Raw genomic sequence first — 22,062 nt, 5'->3', positions numbered from 1 at the left:
TAATGGAAGGAACGGCGGCCACGCCAGACACCTACTTTTACGCAACCGTGGGCAGTTCACAAATCGCCAATCTCACGTCGTCTGCTCCCGTAAATGTTTATTGGAAATTGTGATGACCGCGCATTTCATCTCTGTACGTATTCTGGAAGTAGGTTTCTTTTATGCGCTGTAACCCCCCCCCCCCCTTTTTTTTATTCAAGGTCTAGAAATGAGTGGCACAGTTATGGTTTCGTCTTGAATTTCTATTCACACTTATCATTCTTTTGTTGACATCCATGATTCTTAAATAACATTAACATTAAGATTGCGGACATGACTAGGTATGACCACATTCTGTGCACGTTGGCACGTTTGCGAACTGGGGAAGCAGTTTTCTAAATTTCATCTTCCTATACTGTCAATCATTTGCTTTGAAATTTCTGAGCCCAGAGCGTATTCTTTTATTTTAAGTTGCCACATCCATATATCATTGCTCTACGGGTCACTGAAATACAGTCATCGTCAATTTCGGCAGCGACAGAAACCCATTCCAGGTTTCAGGTTTTTTATTGGAAAAAATTTATTACACAAATTAGTGTCGTTTATTGGTACAGAAGGAGGTCCCAAAGCGAAGCTGTCCGGGGGACCTCTTATAAAAAAAAAAACGCTTGAAACAAATACACAAATATGGAACGAATTGAGCATTAAAATATGTTAAAATCCATGAACAGCAAGAGCAACGATACATAAAAAAGATAAACTTACTGTGTGGTTATAACTTTGCTAATAAAAATGATTTGATGTTATTATTGAAAAGCCTGTACGACCGAACTGTTTTAACATGTGAGGGTAGTGAATTCTATACAGTTATAGATAAAAAACAAAAGGGTGTACTTGCCATAATTAGTGTTAACTTTCGGAAGTACCAAATTGTCGTTTTGGGAAAATCTAGTCAGATTACTGTTAAAAGGGCCTACCCTGGACAGTGGCCCTTTAAAGGGCCACTGTCCAGGGAAGGCCCTTTTAAGCAAAGGAGCCCAGTGTTTCGATCAGGTACCGGAGATAGTCTGTGCAAAATGCTACAGTGACACGCGCGCCGCAGAGCATCGAAAATACAATTCAAATCTCTCTCATGCTCTCCTTTGGCTTCCCCGTTTCCTGTGCTTGCCCGACGGGCCTCAGCAATGACGTACGTACCGCGAACGATGTCCATTGGTCCGTCTCGCTGACTGACGGGAGAAGGATGAGTGTCTACCGCTCGCAGCGCGCTTTTCCCTCGCCACGGTCAGACTGAATCCAGCGGCGCGCGCTCCCTCGACCGTTTTTTTTTTTCTCGCGCTCGCGGAGAGCCACGCCCCACCTCCCGCCAAACGCGGAGGAGGAAGGGGAAGTTGTATTGCGGAGGCTAGACGACCTCGGGCAGGAGAGTGAAAAACCTTTGCGAGGGAACGGAAGGAGAGAGGCATGATAGAATCGGGTGATTGCGGTGGCTGTAACTACGTTATTAGTTACTCTTTTCAAAAACATTTTGCGGCCTTGCGTTCTAGGGGCGAAGTCTCACAGTCACCGGGGAAGAAAATATTTTCGACCGGAGGGTGGACAGTGGGCCTTTAAGTGGAGCAGACTCAATAAACGTAGGATATTAAGATTTCGATATATAGGGTTAGCTGAGGCAGTGGACGGGGAAAAGGTAAGTATCCTAACTCCAGAGTTTTGTAAATGACGCATGCTTGACATATGAGTGAGATATGTAGTTCCCCTGGATGATATGCAGTACGTTAAGTGACTGTGAACAAATGCGAAATAAAGTGCCCGAAGAATATGCTGCGGAAAGTAATTACGTGTTCGAAGTAGCACCTTAATGTCAAAGGCGACGTTTTTGCATAATGATTGAGTCTGCATGTTAAATTTTAAATGTTCGTCTTGTCAAGAAATGTGGCACATTTAGGAAGGGGAATTTTGTGATTATCCAAATAAAGCGGAGCAATACTAATCGGTTGTTTATTATACGAATGAAAGACCATGAAATGTGTTTTTTGGGGAGTAATTTCAAAATGATAATTTTGACACCAATTAAGTAGAATTGCACTTTTTTTCCGAATGCATATTGCCACCACCACCTCCTTGACGGCTGCACAACGCCATTTATTCGGTTTTGCAATATGTTTGATCCAACGTTGTGATTAATTGATTTGCCTGATCCTATATATGGCGTCGTCGTTGGTGGCGTTGTGATTACATTCATGTGTGGGTAATATGCGTGCTTTGCTCTCGCTTGTGCCAGGTACGCGCACGAGTCGGTGAATGTGTTCTTGGTCGTGGTGCTGCTGTCGTTTCTGCCCCGCGGTCGCCATCGGTCGCAGACAGTGCTCGACTGGCGGCACGTGACCACGCGCATCTGCTGGCGCACCTTGTTGGCCGCCGGAGGAGGCCTGTCGCTTGCGGGAGCCGCCGAGGTACAAAAACACGCGCTGATGAAGCTCAGCATGGCGTGAAACCATGCGCAAACTTGCGTTGAGCCAGCCGCAGTCCTGCTAATGGACGCGAACTGACTTGTGCGAGGGTTCTGCGTTGCAGTGCCGTACTTAGGAACTGCGTCAGCGACGTCGAGAGCGGCTGCTAGACAATGCCCCCCCCCCCCCCCCCCCCTCCCGTGCCGCCGCGACATTAGGCCGGCATAACCCGTGTCCGGTATCCCCCCCCCCCCCCCCCCCCCCCCCCCCCCAAGAATATCCCACGGAAACTAGACTAGACTAGACAGTTACCATTGCGCAGATAGATGTCTTCTTAAACATCTTATATAGAGTGGGTAAACAATTGTCTAACATGGCGAGAATATTGTTTCTAGGAAGAACTGAAAAAAAGAAATGCAGGTTTAGCCGGGTTGGCCCTTGTTATCCAAGCGTAAGTTAGTGAAGCATGGGTACGCTGTCATACTGGTGCTCCTTCTTTATTCGAACTTCTTGCTCCTCGTTCGTCTCTGTCTCGAGCCAATAATGCTCTCTTCGCGGCTCCTTCTCGGCAAGCTATACTGTGGATGGAACGAAAAATGGTAGGGGCAATATTAAGAGATAGGAAGCGTGCAGAGTGGGTCAGAGAAATAACTCAAGCTACCGACATTCTAGTGGAAATTAAGAAGAAGAAATGGACATGGGCAGGACATGTAGTGCGAAGTGAGGATAACCGATGGTTGCTTAGGGTAACAAACTGGATTCCAAGGGAAGGAAAGCGTAGCAGGGGGCGGCAGAAAGTTAGGTGGGCGGATTAGGTTAAGAAGTTCGCAGGGGTCAAGTGGATGCAGCTAGCACAGAACCGGGATAAGTGGAGAAATATGGTAGAGACCTTGCCCTGCAGTGGGTATAGTCAGGCTGATGATGATGATGATACTGTGGATAGATGATTATACTCAGCCTGACTCCAGCGCTCAAGCATCGACACACTCGGACCAGCACACACCTCTTCCGAGGCGAGACTGAGCAACCTATAGACCCCGGCGAAGCCGTTGTTAAGCGAACCGCTTATAGTATCACATATGTCACATATATAGTGTCACGTATAGTATCAGAGCAGAGAGCTACCGTGTCCACGAAGCCGGTATGAGCGTTCGCGCTGTGCTCACTCCGGCGGCTTACAGTCAAACGCAGAAGTGAATGAACTAGGGATTTGCTGTTCGAATAGTAGAGTTACTCTTAAATAGATTTTCGACCTGCAAATTGCATGAAGGACACAAAATAACCCTGCTCTGCTCAGTATTGCCAACTTTCGCTGGGTTCTCACGCGGCCGCCCTCGGTACCACCTGAGGGATGATACCGGTGAATGATATCCAGCTTGATAGCGCGGCTCTCATCCAAATTCTGCACTATTGGCTCAGTGCCTCCGGGCGTGTATCGTGTTATTGCGTTTTGAGTTGCGTTCTGCATATAACGTCTGCAACATGCTGATGCTGTGCCAATTGGTGGCTGTAAAAAAAAAAAAAAAACTCAGTATTGGTAAATTACGTAAAAACGTTTTTGTCTGTACATTGTCGAAATGTACTGTTAATGCCGAGATAGACATTCACACATTTCTTATACACTCTAAGCCTAAGAAAAGTACATAATTTAGTTAAGAAATTTCTCGTAGCGGGAAAGCAATTACTCATGAAAAATTGGAAGAACTGTTATAAGACGTTGAGACAAATAAGCACATAGACAGCAGGACTGCCTGTGTTCAGCTGTCCTACTTTCTTGGTGTTTCTTCATTGTCGTCGTTTCGCGCTGCTTTTCAGGATAATCAAGGAGGCGATGAGCTAACTTTGACTAGTGTTGTGACGGTTCGCAATGCGCATTTCAGCCACAACAATGAAGTTTTTTGGAGAAACCAAAGGTGGAGCCGCGATTCCGACCCACAAAAATCGTGAAGCGGCCTTGATTGTTACATATGTATTATACAAAAAAAGAAAAAAGAAACATATCGCTCTCAGTGAAGTTGTACGTGCATACAGCTAAATAGAGGCGTGGAGCTATCATCGCAGCCGGTACAGGTATATAGCTAACATAGGCCGGACAAAGTTAGTGTAGTGGTTACACCTTCAATTTATTCTCATACGATGAGCTCGTTATTTTCCTATGTTTAGATATGGATTTCACGGACAGCAAATGAAACGTGTGCACGTTAAAGAACCCCAGGTGGTCGAAATTTCCGGAGTCCTTCCACTACGGCGTTTCTCATAGCCTTAGTCTCTTTGGGACGTTAAACCCCACAAACCAACCAATGAAATTAAACTTATTGAGGCAGTACGGACTCTGTGGACTATGCATACGGAAATATACGCTTTCCGAATCATTGCAGGAACAGTTACAAATTTTCGAATTTGCACTCAGTGAAGTTGTACGTGCATACAGCTAAATAGAGGCGTGGAGCTATCATCGCAGCCGGTACAGGTATATAGCTAACATAGGCCGGACAAAGTTAGTGTAGTGGTTACGCCTTCAATTTATTCTCATACGATGAGCTCGTTATTTTCCTATGTTTAGATATGGATTTCACGGACAGCAAATGAAACGTGTGCACGTTAAAGAACCCCAGGTGGTCGAAATTTCCGGAGTCCTTCCACTACGGCGTTTCTCATAGCCTTAGTCGCTTTGGGACGTTAAAGCCCACAAACCAACCAATCAAATTAAACGCACTGAGGCAGTATGGACTCTGTGGACTATGCATACGGAAATATACGCTTTCCGAATCATTGCAGGAACAGTTACAAATTTTCGAATTTGCACTCAGTGAAGTTGTACGTGCATACAGCTAAATAGAGGCGTGGAGCTATCATCGCAGCCGGTACAGGTATATAGCTAACATAGGCCGGACAAAGTTAGTGCAGTGGTTACACCTTCAATTTATTCTCATACGATGAGCTCGTTATTTTCCTATGTTTAGATATGGATTTCACGGACAGCAAATGAAACGTGTGCACGTTAAAGAACCCCAGGTGGTCGAAATTTCCGGAGTCCTTCCACTACGGCGTTTCTCATAGCCTTAGTCGCTTTGGGACGTTAAACCCCACAAACCAACCAATCAAATTAAACGCACTGAGGCAGTATGGACTCTGTGGACTATGCATACGGAAATATACGTACTCCTTATGACCACTTGGAAACTATTGACGAAATGACTTAAACCGTTATTGCTCCCAGCAATTTTCTGCCGAGTGGCTTCCCGACGTGCGGTAGTTTCCTGGGGCGACTTTAGGGCTGCGGTATCTCAGCGACCGTGCCTATTTGATAGTCGAAATTTTGTTGCATTCGGGTACTGCAAGATAGCAACAAAGATATTTTCACCGCATGATTGTGTTGCAGCATGCTTATTTTGCGTTGCCGCAGAGTTAAAATTGACGCGTTAGTAATGCGATTTCATTTGGCCCTCGCTTTATTTTCGCTTTCATTTATCACGCATGTTTATGCGTTTATGCATGTTTATGTTTATGTTCATGTTTCTGTTATGTATGTTTTTGTTTAGGCATGTTTGTGCTGCCGTCTTGGTGCCCTATATGATAGCCGAGAAACGTTTCTGAACAATTGTGAGCATTACTCGTATGTTTGGGGCTCACATATAATTCCAATACCAATGCACTCCACATCCTTCCTGACAGGCATAACGAACCTCACAAAATTACTCTTGTGTTGTCGTCTGTGTGGTGGCGCGCCAGTAATATCCGCAAATTATCGCTGTGTGCTCATCAAATTGCAGAAAGAACAGAGGCTAATTTTGTTGCGCTTTATTTGTAACACCTGTGCATTATATTTTTTCTAATTCTCAGAAATTCTAGTGCCTATCAAACTGCTGCGCCTTCACGCCGACATATTATACACCTTTTTAAATCTTGCACATGCATTATCGCATATATCAAAAGAACGGCAGCAAAATGATGCTATAGCTGGAACTTAACAAGGAAGTTTTGACATGGTATATGAGCTTAGGGTTCGAAAGTGACTGAGGCTATGAGAGACGCCGTAGTGGGAGGCTCTGAAATCTCGGCCACCTGGGTTTCTTTAACGTGCGCTGACATCGCACAGTACGGGTGCCTTGCTTCCCGCCTCCAAAAGGCAACCATCGCGGATGGGATTCGATCCCGCACCCTCGAGTTCAACAGTCGAGCGTCGGCTGTGTGCGCCAAAAGGTTTTACCCACTGTGTTAACCTGAATAAATATTAACAGAGAAGGTAGGTCTCAAACATTGGGCAGCCAGAAGAGGAATATGTTTTTCTTCGAAGAAACCCTTTGTTTGTGAAAGCGTCGCGTAGACGTTTTGTACAGTGCCATAAAATACGAGTAAATAAATCGTTCTTAATCTGGTGCGACTCGGGCAGATATCAACAGCAAAAGGATACCACGCTCAGCCATTTCCAATGGCGACTCCTCTCTAACCTACGAAAATACCAATTTGTATTGCTGGCGGTCGTGCCTACATTGCCGTAAAAGAATGACTGAAGACGTACCATTGGTTACGGAAAACACGCATTTCACATAAACATCCTTCAACACAGAGCCCGCCGATCCGGCCATCTTGAACACCAGAGTGAAATCAATACATTTACATTATAATAGACATCAATTTATCCCACGCAAAGAACAGACACACAAATGAAACACCAGCGCATCGATCGGCTTATAAACTGTGGCTTCCAGTTTCGAATTTGTCTAATGGGCTACGCACGGATGTCGCGTCGACGAGGGAACAATGTGCTTCAAATAGCTGTAGAACCCTCTGGAACAGAAAAAAAATGGACGTAGCAATTAACAGCACACAGCTACGTTCATAGGTGATAGAGCGTGTCAGCGATAGAATTGAACACCTGCACCCAGACGCCCATTCTACGCGCGTCGCCCGCGTGACCCGCAGTCCCAACGCCGCGCGCGCCTAGAGATGGCTCGTGGTGTCGAGAGTAGAATTAGAACAGCTGCCTGCGTGATGAAAGCAAAAACTAGGAAACCATATGAAGAATACATGAAAAACTTGTATTTTTACATTTTCCCACATCCATATTCTCATAATTCGTTATCGCCAGCTAATATAAAAATTTCAGCAGTGTCCCACTAGTAGATAAATATTTTCGATGATTCTCTAGCAGTCCGTATTAAGCGGCGTTCAAGTGCTGACCGCAGATCGTCCTAGATTTTAGGTGTGCTTCCCTATTGTGCCTTGACCACGGCAGTGGCATGTTTGTGTATGCCCAGCCAGCTGCGACGGCTTGTGGGCTGAAGCAAAGTAGAAAGTGGGATAACTGGGTAAATGGGATAAATGGGCCACAATCTGTGTGTGTATGCGTACTGCGTTCGTGTAGCTGACTTTTGCGCTTATTGAAATGCTACAAGGCACGAGAACTAGTGAAGTGAGCCAGAGCCAAATATATTTTTGGCATCCATGTTTTGCCTCCGCGTACGTGACGAGCTCTCCCGCCTTCTTTTCTGATGGAGCCACTTCGGTACGTTTGTGCCCTCCGCGCACGAACGTCTTGAAAAAATCACCGCTCAAGGTTGCAGTTCAACTAAAGCGCCGTGCAATTTCTACTCACCTGAGTTATTTGCGCACAGAAGCACCGTAGTCTGAAGGACGAATGAACTTTTTAAATGTTTGTTTTCACTGCGCTGACGTTTCATCATGTCGGATCACTCTCCTGTTGGTACAAAGTTTCAGTGTTTCCAGGTCGTCCTCATATCGCACTGTATTCGCCATAAAGCGGTGAAGTAGGTCTAAACTGCACTCCATGTGCATTCTGACGCAGTCCACGGGTCTGTCGCGGCGCATCACCGAGAAGTTGAGCAGTCTGGATTTCCTGTGCCCGCTCCAGATCCAGGTGGTGCTGATCCTGCTTACTGCGCTGCTCGCGGAGGTCAACACCAACGTGGTCATCGCCAGGTTCCTCATACCGATAGCGTCGGACATTGTGAGTGTTCAACGGCCCTGCTATGATGCGGTCATGATTGTAATTTGGGTATTTGCAGTAATCGTTACGCTAAGCACAGACAATCATTTTTTTTTGTTGGTCCGGCAGCCTGTGCGTAACTTTAGGGGATCTTCTATTTCGGTGGCAAACATTCACATTAAGGCTGCAACTTTTTTTTTTTTCAAAATGATAGCCAATAAACAAGCCACTCGCTTGTGCAAAAGCGCCTTTACGAATAATCAGTCAAAGAGGCAATTTGATTTCTTAGCACGATGGGCTCTGTCTGCTTTCCCAAGTGCGGATATCCAGGGTCCTTTCAGTGAAAGAGCCAAGATGAAGTTGATTTTAGCAGTAAATGTGTCCTGAGTTGATTTACTTGCTCATTCATACAATTTTGGCTAATAAATGTGCTGTGTTTGCTGCAATGGTGATGGCTAGTCGGTTTACTATAGAATTTAAGTATTGTGTGACTGGACTCCGAGTGCAGAAAAATTTTTTAGTCATGGCAAATGCTGCGTAAATCTGACAGTCCTCATACATTGCTTAAATTATACACATTAAGGATGTAAGGATGTTTTGTAGAATGATCTTTGCAACAATCGGCAGCCTCGCTTGCTGCCTTTTAATAACTAGCTGGGTGAAAATGCTTGGTGCTCTGAATACGGATGGCACGATGCCTTCAGAGTCAGGCTTAACACAAGGGCCAGGAGTAAATACACTTCGACATTAGCCAATAAGCACGATCACTCACTCACTCACTCACTCACTCACTCACTCACTCACTCACTCACTCACTCACTCACTCACTCACTCACTCACTCACTCACTCACTCACTCACTCACTCACTCACTCACTCACTCACTCACTCACTCACTCACTCACTCACTCACTCACTCCGTCAACTAACTGTCTGGTAACCATAGTGAATGGAATAAAGACTACACGTGAGGTGATGGGCGCGTCTTTTCGCAATATGTTGACCATGTGGCATAAGTAAAGAATTCGAACGGAGAGCTTCCAATACCATTAACTGAGCCAGTATACGGCGCAGGGCGTGCTGACCAACGTGCACCCGCTGTACTACGCCCTGCCCGTGGCGATGGCGTCTTGCACGCCCACGATTCTGCCCACGGCGGCACCCAGCATCGCAATAGTCACCTCCGCTATGGACATCGAGGTCGTCGACATTGTGAGTCCCGTTCTCCCTCCGTATATGTGACGTCACATCCACTTGACACCGACTCAAAAGCATATACAACGCTTGCCGCCGATGCAGCTATACCTTAGGATTTCCCTGCACAAATTTTATAAAACAAGATGTTGGCAAAGATAATAATAATGCAGGTTTCTCCATCTCTGCTCATTTGTAATACATCTGGCGATTTATTGCCCGCTCATCGGTTTTTTTCCTTCATGAAAACTGTGTTATTTGCAAAGCTCTGCAGAAACATGGCGGTCAGAATTGGTGTTCTCAACAGGAAAGCAAGTTAAGTTTCGTCGCGCGACGCCAGCACTGCGCCTCCCCTGGTGGCGAGCTTTTGAGGCTACTCAGGAGAAATAACGCAAGAAAAAAAAGGCATATCGCTACGCGCTTGTTTCGTGGCCGAGTGGTTTCTGCTGAAACGGGCTGAAACAGAAAAACATCCACTGCGAAGAAGCAGTCGAGGTCACTGCGTTGCGCTGCGTGGAGGGCACCGCTGGCAGGGTTGCGGGGCAGCAAAAACGAGACACGAACGAAAACGCGGGGCAGCGAAAAAGTGACACAAACAAAAACGACAAACAAAATTTACAAACTCACCAAATCCAATCTTTTCTCCTTAAAAAAAAGTGCTTTTTGTGGAATATGGCAAATGCAAGATTTATTAAGCTTGCAGACAAAGCAACCATTATTTCCTCTCGTCAAGAGCAGGCACTATTTTTCATCACGGATGCCGGGAGCGCAAACAAGGGCTCTAGCTATAGCAGCGTTGCACTTTATGCATGAAACTGAGTATATTTAGGGAGGAGCGCTGAAGCGTTTCCAACCAGACGGCCACGGTACCCAACGCACGCGCGTACGCGACCTCCAGTCCGAGCGGGGAGTAGGAGGTCAGAATTCCGTTCTCTCAACGGTTGAGTCTCGCAACTTCTTTCGCCTCACTGGTTGTCTCTGAGCGAGTTAAACGGCGATTGTTGTTGAGAGGTGTCTCTGAATGCAATCTAAAGGTAACATACACTAACTGAAGACATTAATTGTTAACGGAGAAGGTAATTGCATAGTATAACCGTTGTCATACCATCCCCTCCTGGCTGTGCTCTCGGCTGGTTTTGCGGCTATTAAAAATCGAAACATTATATAATGCAACCTAAAGGGGAACACAAACCAGGAAAGATGCTGGTAATTTATTTTATTGTTGCGAATTGTATAAAATTAAAGGAAATGCTCTCACAGGATTCGAACAGATGTCTCGAGGGCTGAGATAAGCAGTATTAATCTACTTGCGCCACAGAAGCGACGCGGATGGCGCGCTTTAAATGCAGTCTTATTCGTTTTGACAATATTTCCGCAATTTGTCGGTATTTGATGCTGTTCATACCGTTGAACCCTACCGTTCTCTCAACTGTAGGGTCAGAGCGATGATGTTGACCCTACCGTTGAGAGAACGGAATCACGCAGTAGGAGATGAGCGGCACCAGGCGCGAGCGCTCTTTCAGTGGATGCCTTTGACCGAGAAGTTAAAAGATTTGATTCATTATGTTTTGGTTCAAGGATGCTTGTGTCCTTCCTTGCTATGAAGGGCGACTTTAGAGGTGACCATGTTAATAATTCATTCAAAAAGTGGAAGCTGCCCCTTAAATTAAAAATGAACTCTTTGTCACCGGAAACCATTTTTCGCGAGTTTAGAATCAATGCATTGATTTTACCGAATCACTCAATTGTACAGTATAACTCCCAACTCGCGTGTGAAGAAAACGAAACATTGGCTATGTCCCCAAAGGCGCATGAATTTACTTCGTGATAATTTACACGAAGGCCAGCGCAGCTACGCGCTTTCAGTGAGCGTGAGACCCAGCTTTGCAAGGACAATTTACGAACGAGAAATAACTTTTCGCGGCATGATGATGCCTGCTATGAAATAAACAAATATGTGTTAGCATACACTTTCACTGCTGTCCTAAAAGCGATATTAGCTCCCCAAACTTACCTCAGTAAATGCTAGCCTTGTTTTCACCTCTCTCTAATAATCCGGGAGCTGATACAAAAGAACAGTAGAGCACAAAAACTAAGCATCACGTGCACTGGGCCCGTATCCCGAGTTGGCGTCGTTATCGAAAGCGTCGCTATTTCCTCATCTGAGTGGTGGAAACGAAAGAACATGACGTTGCCACCACTTCCGGTTCCGTAGTGGCAATACCTGGTTCCGGCGTTGTCACGTTAGATACACTTGGATAACGACGCTAACTCGGAATACGGGCACTGGTTTTGCACCATGGCATGAACACTGCGTTTGCAAAGCGAGTTGTGCTCCTAACGGCCAAATTCTCACAAAACTCAAGCCCAAACATGGCGTGAGAACTGAAATGCATGAGACTAGCATCTTCATGCAACAAACAAATAAATTTCTGACTTTGACGATGAGAAGGCGTTGATCGGAAACCTCTGTCTCGAAAACCACAGGAAGATGGGACATCCTGACCCGTATATACTCGCCGCTCCTTATACAGGTGACGCTGGTATGGCTACGTAAAAATGTTGCTTTTTCAAAAGAACCTTCCATTTATAAAATCAGCGCGCAAGACACGGTATGTGCGTCTGCGTGCGTGCGTTAATCATGACATCATGAGTTCCTCTGGTCGTATAAATTTCAGTCATCTCACAGAAGTGCCGCAAACCGAGCAGCTAGCCCCGCCTCTATTGGTCGATTCTGACTGACGGCCATGTTGCATTTTTACGTCATGGGTGGCTGTGTCTACGTCATGAACGAGTGATAAACGATAACGTCGCGCTCCTATTTATGCAGGCTGATAGTGATAGTTTTCATGATCACCTCGATGCAGTCAATAAATAAATAAATAAATAAATAAATAAATAAATAAATAAATAAATAAATAAATAAATAAATAAATAAATAAATAAATAAATAAATAAATAAATAAATAAATAAATAAATAAATAAATAAATAAATAAATAAATAAATAAATAAATAAATAAATAAATTTGGTTTGCGATGAAAACGACGGCGGTATCTGAAGCGATGCCGTTGGTGGTGGTGGTAAGAACATTTATTTACACAAGGGCCAGGAGGTATGTTTGGATCGGCCCATAAGGGACCGATCCTTACAAGCACTAGGTGGAGGTCCCTAGTTGGGGACCCCAGTGGCGGTTGCCGCCGCTCGGGCGCGTCCTACTAAGGCTTGTTGGGCCTGTAAGTCGTGGCAGCCGAGCAGGACCGCCTCCCAGTTCTCCCGGGTTGGGTTGGGGATGGGGGGAATAGCCGGGTTGGAGGGGCAGGCCCACACCATGTGATAGATGTCAGAAGACACCGCTCCACAGTGTGTGCAGCTGCCACTAAAGGAGGGGTCAAAATGTTTTAGGGCTGCCGGGCACAGCAATGTATTGGTGAAAAGGCGGAGAAGAAGCCGCTCATCCGCCTTTTTGAGACCTTTGCATGGGCTGGGATAAAGGCGATGACAATTTTGATAGTACGTCGTGATATCTTTGAAGGTGTAGGCCGGATTAAAATCGGGTTCCTGATCGGGTAGGGAGGAGAAAACAGCCCGGTGAGAGAGCGAGCGGGCGGCTGCGTCTGCTGCCTCGTTTCCTGCCAAACCCTGATGAGCAGGGGCCCATATAAGGTAGCGGTGTGCGGGGTCCGTATCCCGTATGCAGTTTAAGTAAATTTTATAGGCTAGTAAGGGAGTCCAGCCTTGTCTGACGTTCCGACAGGCTCCTCGCGAGTCGGTAATTATGCAGCAGCTACGCCGACATGCACAGAAAGTCTTTGAGCTGCGAGATCGATATTTCGACTCAGTAACTAGACTACGCAATAGCTATGAACGAACTGTCTGATGAACTGGGCAGCATGCCGGACTGTCGGTGCAGAAAAAATGTTATGCGCGCTGCACTTATTTTTCACCGCAGCCTTCACATTCTTCGATCAAATTTTTCTGCAGAAAAATCGCACTTCACCGTGATGTTAAACTACGCCTAAAAGTGTCCACATTGGAATCGGTCGTTTTCATGCAGGCCATCTTGTTCATGCTTTACCGCCGCCAGCGCACTCGCGTGGCAGCAGAAGTTACTCGTGCGTGAGAAAATTTAATTGCAGAATTGCGACTGTTTTTTGTTTGAAATATGTCATCACTATGTTAATTTATTGTATCCTTTGTAATAGGGCGTTTATTGACGCTCAGATGGAGAGCTGTGAGGAGAGGACCTCGCAACGGCGAGCCCAGCGTACTTCTCCTTTGTCTTCGTCGCACAACGCACTGGTGCATGTCGATGGCTGAAGTGCTGACTATCACAGTACATTTCCCCCCCGGGTAAAAAAAAAGGTGCCATCCTGGCGACTTATGGCGCGGAAAGCACAGCAGGGTCATAGAATGGCTTCAATCGGCTCACGTGAACTGTTTCAAGACCACGGCGACGCAAGTCCGCAGAGGGCGTGACGGGCTCAACTACATAGTTGACTGCAGATGTTTGCTGGAGGACCCTATATGGCCCGTGGTAGCGAGCAAGAAACTTCTTTGAAAGGCCAGGGGTTGTGGAGGGCACCCAGAGCCACACCAGAGAGTTCGGGAGATATGACGAAGCTTCGCCGGTATCACGGAGGTATTTTTGTTGCCACTGATTTTCTGTTGTGAGAGAGCGGGCGAGCTGACGGCATTCTTCTGCGTACGTGACGGCATCGGATAGCGGGGAAGATTCGGAAACGTCAGGGCGGTAGGGAAAAAGTGTGTCCATAGTACAGGGTGGCTCGCGCCCGTAAAGGAGAAAGAATGGAGAGAATCCAGTAGTGGCCTGTGTCGCGGTGTTATATGCGTAAGTAACAAACGGTAGAACTTGGTCCCAGTTGGAATGGTCGGTGTTCACGTACATAGCCAGCATGTCACCGAGAGTGCGGTTAAAACGTTCTGTCAGTCCATTCGTCTGAGGGTGGTACGAGGTAGCGGTGCGGTGTATGATGCGGCATTCTTTCAGGAGAGCCTCAAGAGCGTCTGATAAGAAAACGCGTCCGTGGTCACTGAGCAGTTCGCGAGGGGCACCATGGCGAAGAACCAGGTTTTTCAGAATAACGGCAGCCACGTCGCGTGCGGAAGCAGAGGGCAATGATGATGTCTCAGTGTAGAGGGTCAGATGATCCACTGCCACGATAATCCAGCGGTTGCCAGCTGAATTTGTAGGAAGGGGACCGTATAATCTATGCCGACACGATCAAACAGACGGGCAGGACAGGGCGACGGCTGCAACGAAGCAGGAGACTTGAGAGGAGTTTTTCGGCGTTGGCAAAACTGGCAAGAGCGGACAAAATGGCGGACAAAGCGGTACATTCCACGCCAGAAGAAGCGTAGACGCAAGCGCGTGTAGGTTTTCAACACTCCGCCGTGGGCGCACTGGGGATCAGTATGGAAAGTAGCACAAATTCGGCGCGGAGATGACGGGGGATGACTAAAAGCCACTTCCTTCCGTCATGAAGATAATTGCGGCGATAGAGCAACCCATCACGAATTGAAAAATGGTGAGCTTGGCGGGCAAGCGCCCTAGACAAACGACCTGGAGAGTGACTTGAAAGAAAGTCCAGAAGTGTAGATATCCATGGGTCGCGCCGCTGTTCCGTGGCCATATCGATAGTGGCACGCGAAGACAAATCGTAGGCGCAGATCTCATCAGACAACGAAGAGGGAGGCAGCGGTGAGCACGAAAGAGCGTCCGCGTCAGTATGCTTGAGGCCTGAGCGATATATGACAGGAATGTCATACTCTTGGAGGCGAAGAGCCCAGCGAGCAAGGCGGCCGGACGGGTCCTTGAGGGACGCCAGCCAGCACAGAGCGGGATGATCAGTGACCACATAGAATGGTCGGCCATAGACATACGGACGGAATTTGCCGATTGCCCAAATATTGGCCAAGCATTCTCTTTCCTTAAAAGAATAATTGGACTCCGCCTTGGTCAAGGTGCGGCTTGCGTACGCCACCACATAGTCTCGGATACCAGGTTTGCGTTGGGTGAGAACGGCGCCTATCCCAATACCGCTAGCGTCAGTGTGAATCTCAGTTGGCGCATTCGGGTCGAAGTGGCGGAGGATGGGAGGCGAAACCAAAAGACGGCGTAAAGTGTTGAAGGCGTCATCACAAGCAGGTGTCCATGCGGAGAGGTCGGAGCTACCGGAGAGGAGCTGGATGAGAGGAGCAATAATAGAGGCGAAATTTAAGATGAAGCGGCGAAAGTAGGAGCACAGGCCGATGAAACTTCGTAGCTGCTTCAGTGATTTTGGGCGTAGGAATTCGGCAACTGCACGAAGTTTGGTGGGATCGGGAAGAATGCCATCCTTAGAAATGACATGACCTAGAATAGTTGGTCGGCGAGCAGCAAAGCGGCACTTCTTCAGATTCAGTTGGAGGCCGGCGGTAGCGAGACAAGTGAGAACGTCCTTCAGACGGAGCAGATGGGATTGAAAATCGGTAGAAAAGACTACGATATCATCGAGATAGCAAAGACAGGTTCGCCACTTGAATCCACGAAGCACAGTGTCCATGAGGCGTTCAAATGTGGCCGGGGCGTTGCAAAGCCCAAAGGGCATGACGTTGAATTCATATAATCCATCTGGTGTGATGAAGGCAGTTTTAGAGCGGTCAGCGTCATCCATTGGCACCTGCCAGTAGCCAGATCGTAAATCCAACGAGGAGAAAAACTCGGCGCCCTGCAAGCAGTCCAGTGCGTCATCGATGCGTGGCAGAGGATAGACGTCCTTGCACGTGATCTTGTTGAGCCGGCGGTAGTCGACACAAAACCGGAAGGAGCCATCTTTCTTAGGTACCAACACAACCGGAGACGCCCAGGGACTGTGGGATGGCCGAATTACACCACGACGGAGCATGTCGTCTACATGATCAGCAATTACTTGGCGCTCCGAAGCCGACACGCGATAGGGGCGCTGGCGCAAAGGTGCGGTTTTACCGGTGTCGATGGTGTGTTCTACGACAGACGTGCGGCCCAAGTGAGTTTGAGGAAGGTCGAATGAAGAAGCGAAGTTCTGCAAGAGGGCGACAAGTTGATCACGTTGCGCAAGTGGAAGATCAGCATCAATAGCATGTTGGAAAACGTCGGAGGGCGTCGAAGCGGTCGCAACATCGTAAGAGCACAGACTAACGTCGAAGGAGGGGGTTGAGTCAGCAAGAGTGGTGATATGACTGGGATCAAGATCTTCAAGACGTCCAATGCATTCACCACGAAGCAGGACTGCTGGGCAAGAAATTGGGTTCGAGGCGTAAAGTGCACTCTTGCCGTCTTGAATTTCGAGAACTGCGAACAGAAAAAGGAGGCAGGGATGACGGGAGGCGGCTTCGGAAGGTGTAAAAATCGCAGTCTAAGGAGTTACCCACTCACAAGACAGTGGTACGAGGGCAGCAGAAAACGGAGGAATGTCGGTGTCATGGGCGACGAGAAATTTTGCAGTGCGGGGAGGGGTATCACAGAAGGGGGCATCACAGAGGGGGGCCAAGGCAATTTGCGCACGAGCACAGTCAATAACGGCCTGATGAGTCGATAGAAAATCGTATCCGAGGATGATATCATGCGAGCAGTTCGGCAGAACAATAAACTCGATGGGGTACAAGACGTCTTGAATGAGCACACGGGCTGTGCAAGATGCGGTGGGGTGAATGTGCTGTGATGAGGCGGTGCGGAGCGAAAAGTCGGAAATCGGAGTGGTCACTTTGCGAATTCGACGGCAGAGCGCTTCACTGATGACGGAGACGGCTGAACCGGTATCGACGAGAGCGAGAACTGTGGCGCCTTCTACAGAAACTTTGATAACATTAGCGGAACGACGCGGAGGACTTGAGGAATTCGAAACAAGCGCAATTCTTGCCCCCGGAACTGCGACTGTTAGTTTCCCTCAACGGTGCTGGTAGGACGTCGCAGCATTGGAGAAAGCGATCGGCGCCGAGGAGAATGTGATCGACGAGTTGCATAGGTTTGGCGATCTTGTGAGACAAATTGAGAACCGGGCGGAATCATTTGCGAGCGTGAGTCGGTATCGTACGGGTAAAGTCGAATGTCAGGCTGTGAAGGTTGGAGGCGCTGGCGACAAAGGCGTGCAACATGTCCCGGCCGACCGCAGGCATAGCAAATTGGAAGGTTGTCCGTAGTACGCCAAGGTTTCATAGGATGTGGGCGGAACCTTGAGGGTGGGGCTTGGAACGAAGGCTCAGCATGCGGCGGTGAACGGTAGGCAGGGACCTGCACATAGGGGCCAGACGTGGGCGAAGGTGGTGGCCTAGCCGTTACTTGGGCATACGTGAGAGGTGCCGTCACAGGCGGCAGCACGGGGTTGGACGGCAAGACATCAGCGACATGTTCTTGCACGGCACGGCGTATAGTAGGGGCCAAAGATGGAGCCAGTTCAGGAACGAGGCGGCCCGAGTCTTGAAAATGGGGAAGGAGTGAGAGTTCACGTGCTACCTCTTCACGAATAAAATCTTTGATCTGTTGATTCAGCGGGCTCCCTTCAGAAGTTGGCGAACCACCCAGGGCTAATGCGGATACGCCTTCGTCGCACACACTGGAGCGGCGCCTAGAAGTGCGCCGCTTGCGGAGCTCGTCATAGCTCTGGCAAAACTTGACGATTTCACTAACGCTGGTGGAATCTTTCGCTACCAGCATCTGGAAGGCGTCCTCAGCAATGCCCTCGAGGATGTAGCGGATTTTGTTCGCTTCCGGCATGGCCGGGTCGACTCGTTTGCAGAGATCAACGATGTCTTCTATGTAGCTGGTAAAGGTCTCATCAGCGCGCTGAACACGATTGTGTAAACGTTGTTCGGCACGAAGCTTACGCACTGCCGGGCGGCCGAACACTTCCGCGAAATTCTTTTTAAATGTCGACCAAGATGACAGGTCAGCCTCATGGTTGCGAAACCAGAGGTTCGCCACGTCCGTCAGATAGAATATGACGTTACTGAGCTTGTATGAGTCATCCCACTTCTTGTAGCTGCTTACTCTTTCATACGATGACAGCCAGTCGTCGACATCTTGATCGGCCGTGCCACTGAAGAGGCAAGGGTCACGCTGGCGCACGACGCCAGAACACATGATCGTGGGTGGAACGGCCGGCAGCGTCGAAGTGGACTCGTCTTGCATGGCGGTCGTTGAGGGCAGTGTACGGCTTCGCAATTCCAGTTTGGATGGGATCGTTTCCGGCACCTCCACCAATTGTAATAGGGCGTTTAGACGCTCAGATGGAGAGCTGTGAGGAGAGGACCTCGCAACGGCGAGCCCAGCGTACTTCTTCTTTGTCTTCGTCGCACAACGCACTGGTGCATGTCGATGGCTGAAGTGCTGACTATCACAGTACACCTTGTACAAAAAATCAACTCGTGCAGAGAAATGCTTCTTATCTGGCGACATCCGTTGCCTTCTTGAGATTATCTCGATTATGCTTTACCTCACTTCATGACGCGTCATTACTGCGTCATTGTGACGCGTCATTACTGCGTCATTGTGACGCGTCAGCGTCACAGTTTGTAACCAGGTCCGTGGCCGGTCCGTAAAGGCTGATTCACACGACGGACGAACCGCCCGCGGACGAGCACTGCGTTATCCTACGTCACTGGCTCCGCCTCGTCCGCGGATGGCAGATGAGGCGCTGGGCGGAAACCGCCGGAGTGCGGAGCCGCACCGCTCCTTGCAGCTCCGCCACCGAAGAGGAAAATGGCAGGCGACGACATTCCAAGACAACTGCGCCGCATAGTTGACGAGGGTACCTTAATGGGCACGGAGGCGAGAGAATCGACGCACTCTATTGCTGACACTACAAAAGCGTCCGCGCTAGGTTAAGAATTGGAAACGAAAATACCATTGCTGTCTCACTTAGAAGTGCTAGAAAAATAGCCGACGACTCCCATATTTTGACAGCGTAAACACGTGCGCCAGTTTTTGGCGCAGCCGTCCGCGGACGAGGCGGAGCTAATGACGTCCGGTCACGTGGTGCTCGTCCGCGCGCGGACTCCAGCGATTCCATCCATCGTGTGAATCGGTCTTAACTCGGTCCCTGGGTTACCGCCTTGATGCTCTATTAATTTGACATGCTTGGCTGCACGGTCATTTTTTTTTTCGGCGACAACGAAGAATGCGCCAGCCGCCCATTCGTGCCTTGCGCTATAACCTAGTTATCAGATGAGACGTGGTGTTGCAAAGGGACGCCGCTAGACACTATGAAACGCTGCTAAACAATACTTTAAATGGCTGGACGAAAAGACATTCAGCCGTAACAGTTTGACAAAATGACGGTGGAGATGTCAAACATCAGTCGCGTTGCGAGAAGGCGACGAATGCGCATACGTATATGAATGGGTATACGCATTCGTAGCATGCGATTTGGATGCGATCCGCATCGGTAGCTCTGGGGTTAGGCCGTTTGGCTGCTAAGCCTGAGTAGCAGAGCTAGATCTTTAAAATTCCCTGCCTCGGCGGCCATGTTCGGCCTCCGTGAAACGATGAAAGGCGACTGCGCTTTGCGCGACGTCAGCGCACGTTAAGACACCCAGATAGCTGAAATGAGTCCGAAGCCCTTCAGTGCTGGAATCTTGAACGCATGTGCTATTTTGGGGCGTTAAACTCCAAAGTTTACGATTCAAAACTGGCAGCCGAGGTAGAACGTAGTGCTCTGAACGCTGCACGCATACAGTAACGTAGAGCGAATGCGCATGGAACGTTCTTGCTAAAGTCTGTGCGGACACATTTCTGATGGTATTAAAGGACCCGTTGTAACCCTCGAGAAGCAGGGTCGTCACGTACACGCATGCGAGACAGTATTTATAGAAACAGAGAGGACGCGACACTGTTGATTATCAAGCGGATAACCAGCAGACCGTTAAGCACAAATATATTGAGTGGACGTACGAAACACAAACTGTTAAGCATTCTATAAGGCCTTTCAAGCAGTACGAATGTACGCTGATATCATCCCACCTCTTATATGAGGAGGACTTCAGTTCGATAATTCAGTGCGATAATTTGCGAACCAATATGCGTCGCGTACGAACCTAAACTATATCCTATACTAACCTATCATGGTTTTAATGACCTGGTTTGCTCTGGTTTCTCCCCTCGCAGCTGTATCCTGGGCTGGCCGTCAAGCTTGCCGTCTTGTTCCTCGTGTTGGCCTCGGTGAATACGGTGGGGACGCTGCTGTTTCCGTGGGGCGAACTGCCAGCATGGGCCATCGCCAAGCAGCTCACTAATGGCGGCGCAGTCCTCGTCAACGCCAGCAACACCGCCTAGCGCTACTCGAGGAGCAGCGCCTCTACCATTCTGCCTCTCTTTCTTTCTGCATTTCCCTCTCTCTACGACGACGACGACGACCTACCATTCGGTTTCTCCTCCCTTTCCCTTTTCCGGCTGCACCTCCTTCTCTCTACGACGACGACCTACCATTAGGTTTCTCCTCCCTTTCCCTTTTCCGTCTGCATTTCCTTCTCTCTACGACGACGACGACAACTAGAGTGATGACCGTGGCCCCTTACTCCCCTCTCCTTTCCCGCACTTCTTCCCTTTGTGTGCTTTCTCCTTGCCTGTGCCTCTTTTTCGTGCCTATCTCTAATTGCCTTCCCTTTATGACGCTTCTAATGTATATTATTTATTCCTGTAGTGACAGCTATGCCTAAGCCTACATCGACCATCCTCTCCTGGTTGCACTATAGTCTATACGCAGTCTTTTTAGTATCGTTTAAACGTTTTTGTTCATTTTGCCTAGAGTGCTCGAACTTCCTCGTACTTCTCCAGTGACCAGCATATCCGTGAAGCCGCTTTATAAAAGTATGGACAGAGTGGATGAAATCTGGTGCACGGACCAGCCTCCCTATCCCCCCCAATCTGATTGTTTCGCTGATATTTACTAATATTTCATTTGAAATAGCATAAGGTGATGGACTCAGACACGGCTTTCGGCTCGAATATGCAGGTTCCTTTTAGTCCTTTATGCATAATTTCGATGTCGATGAACGACGAGGTTGCATATGCCTTCTCGTAGGGAAGAATTTCTAATCATTTTTACTGTACAGAGGCTTCCCCTCACACACCCGACGTAACCTGCCTGCGTAGCAACCGAACTTTGTGTTTAGAATCGACGAGACAACCGGCTTCACTGCACCAATCGGCTTGGAAAATCTAGCCAACCAGCTCTACGGCTCCTAGATTCAGCTGGAGGAGGCTTTTTCACGATACATTCCCCGCAGTGACTGTGCAGTTCTTGTGCAGTGGTTGTGCGAGCGGATTGTCGCCGAAATGAGGGGTGAAGATGTGCCTTCGCCCCGGTGTGACAGCGTACGTGCAATTTTCGTCAAGTTAGCGCTACAATGCGCTTGATGTGTTTCGTTCGTACACGTACATATTCTTAAATGGGCTGCAGGCTGGCCAATACATATGGTTTCAAAGAAATGTGTCTGTTGTATTTCTTGC

The 22,062-nt window shown here is 48.3% G+C and overlaps 1 protein-coding gene across 1 annotated transcript in view; it reads left to right on the top strand.

Annotated features, from left to right (window-relative positions):
• Positions 1–20,916, top strand: part of LOC146176834 (sodium-dependent low-affinity dicarboxylate transporter 1-like) — a 41,423-nt gene extending 20,507 nt beyond the window's left edge. The window contains exons 11-14 of the mRNA XM_084581046.1: positions 2,264–2,435; positions 8,242–8,403; positions 9,456–9,593; positions 20,719–20,916. Of these exons, the coding sequence (XP_084437172.1) occupies positions 2,264–2,435; positions 8,242–8,403; positions 9,456–9,593; positions 20,719–20,886 (640 nt within the window). The 3' untranslated portion in view covers positions 20,887–20,916. The remainder of the gene's footprint in view (positions 1–2,263; positions 2,436–8,241; positions 8,404–9,455; positions 9,594–20,718) is intronic.
• The last annotated feature ends 1,146 nt before the right edge of the window (positions 20,917–22,062 follow it).

Source organism: Amblyomma maculatum, chromosome 10 (assembly GCF_055883805.1).
Source record: "Amblyomma maculatum isolate TAMU_Amacu chromosome 10, ASM5588380v1, whole genome shotgun sequence".
NCBI classification, from domain to species: domain Eukaryota; kingdom Metazoa; phylum Arthropoda; class Arachnida; order Ixodida; family Ixodidae; genus Amblyomma; species Amblyomma maculatum.
Note: the sequence above shows the minus strand (reverse complement) of the source record. Positions and strands in the feature narration are given on the sequence as shown.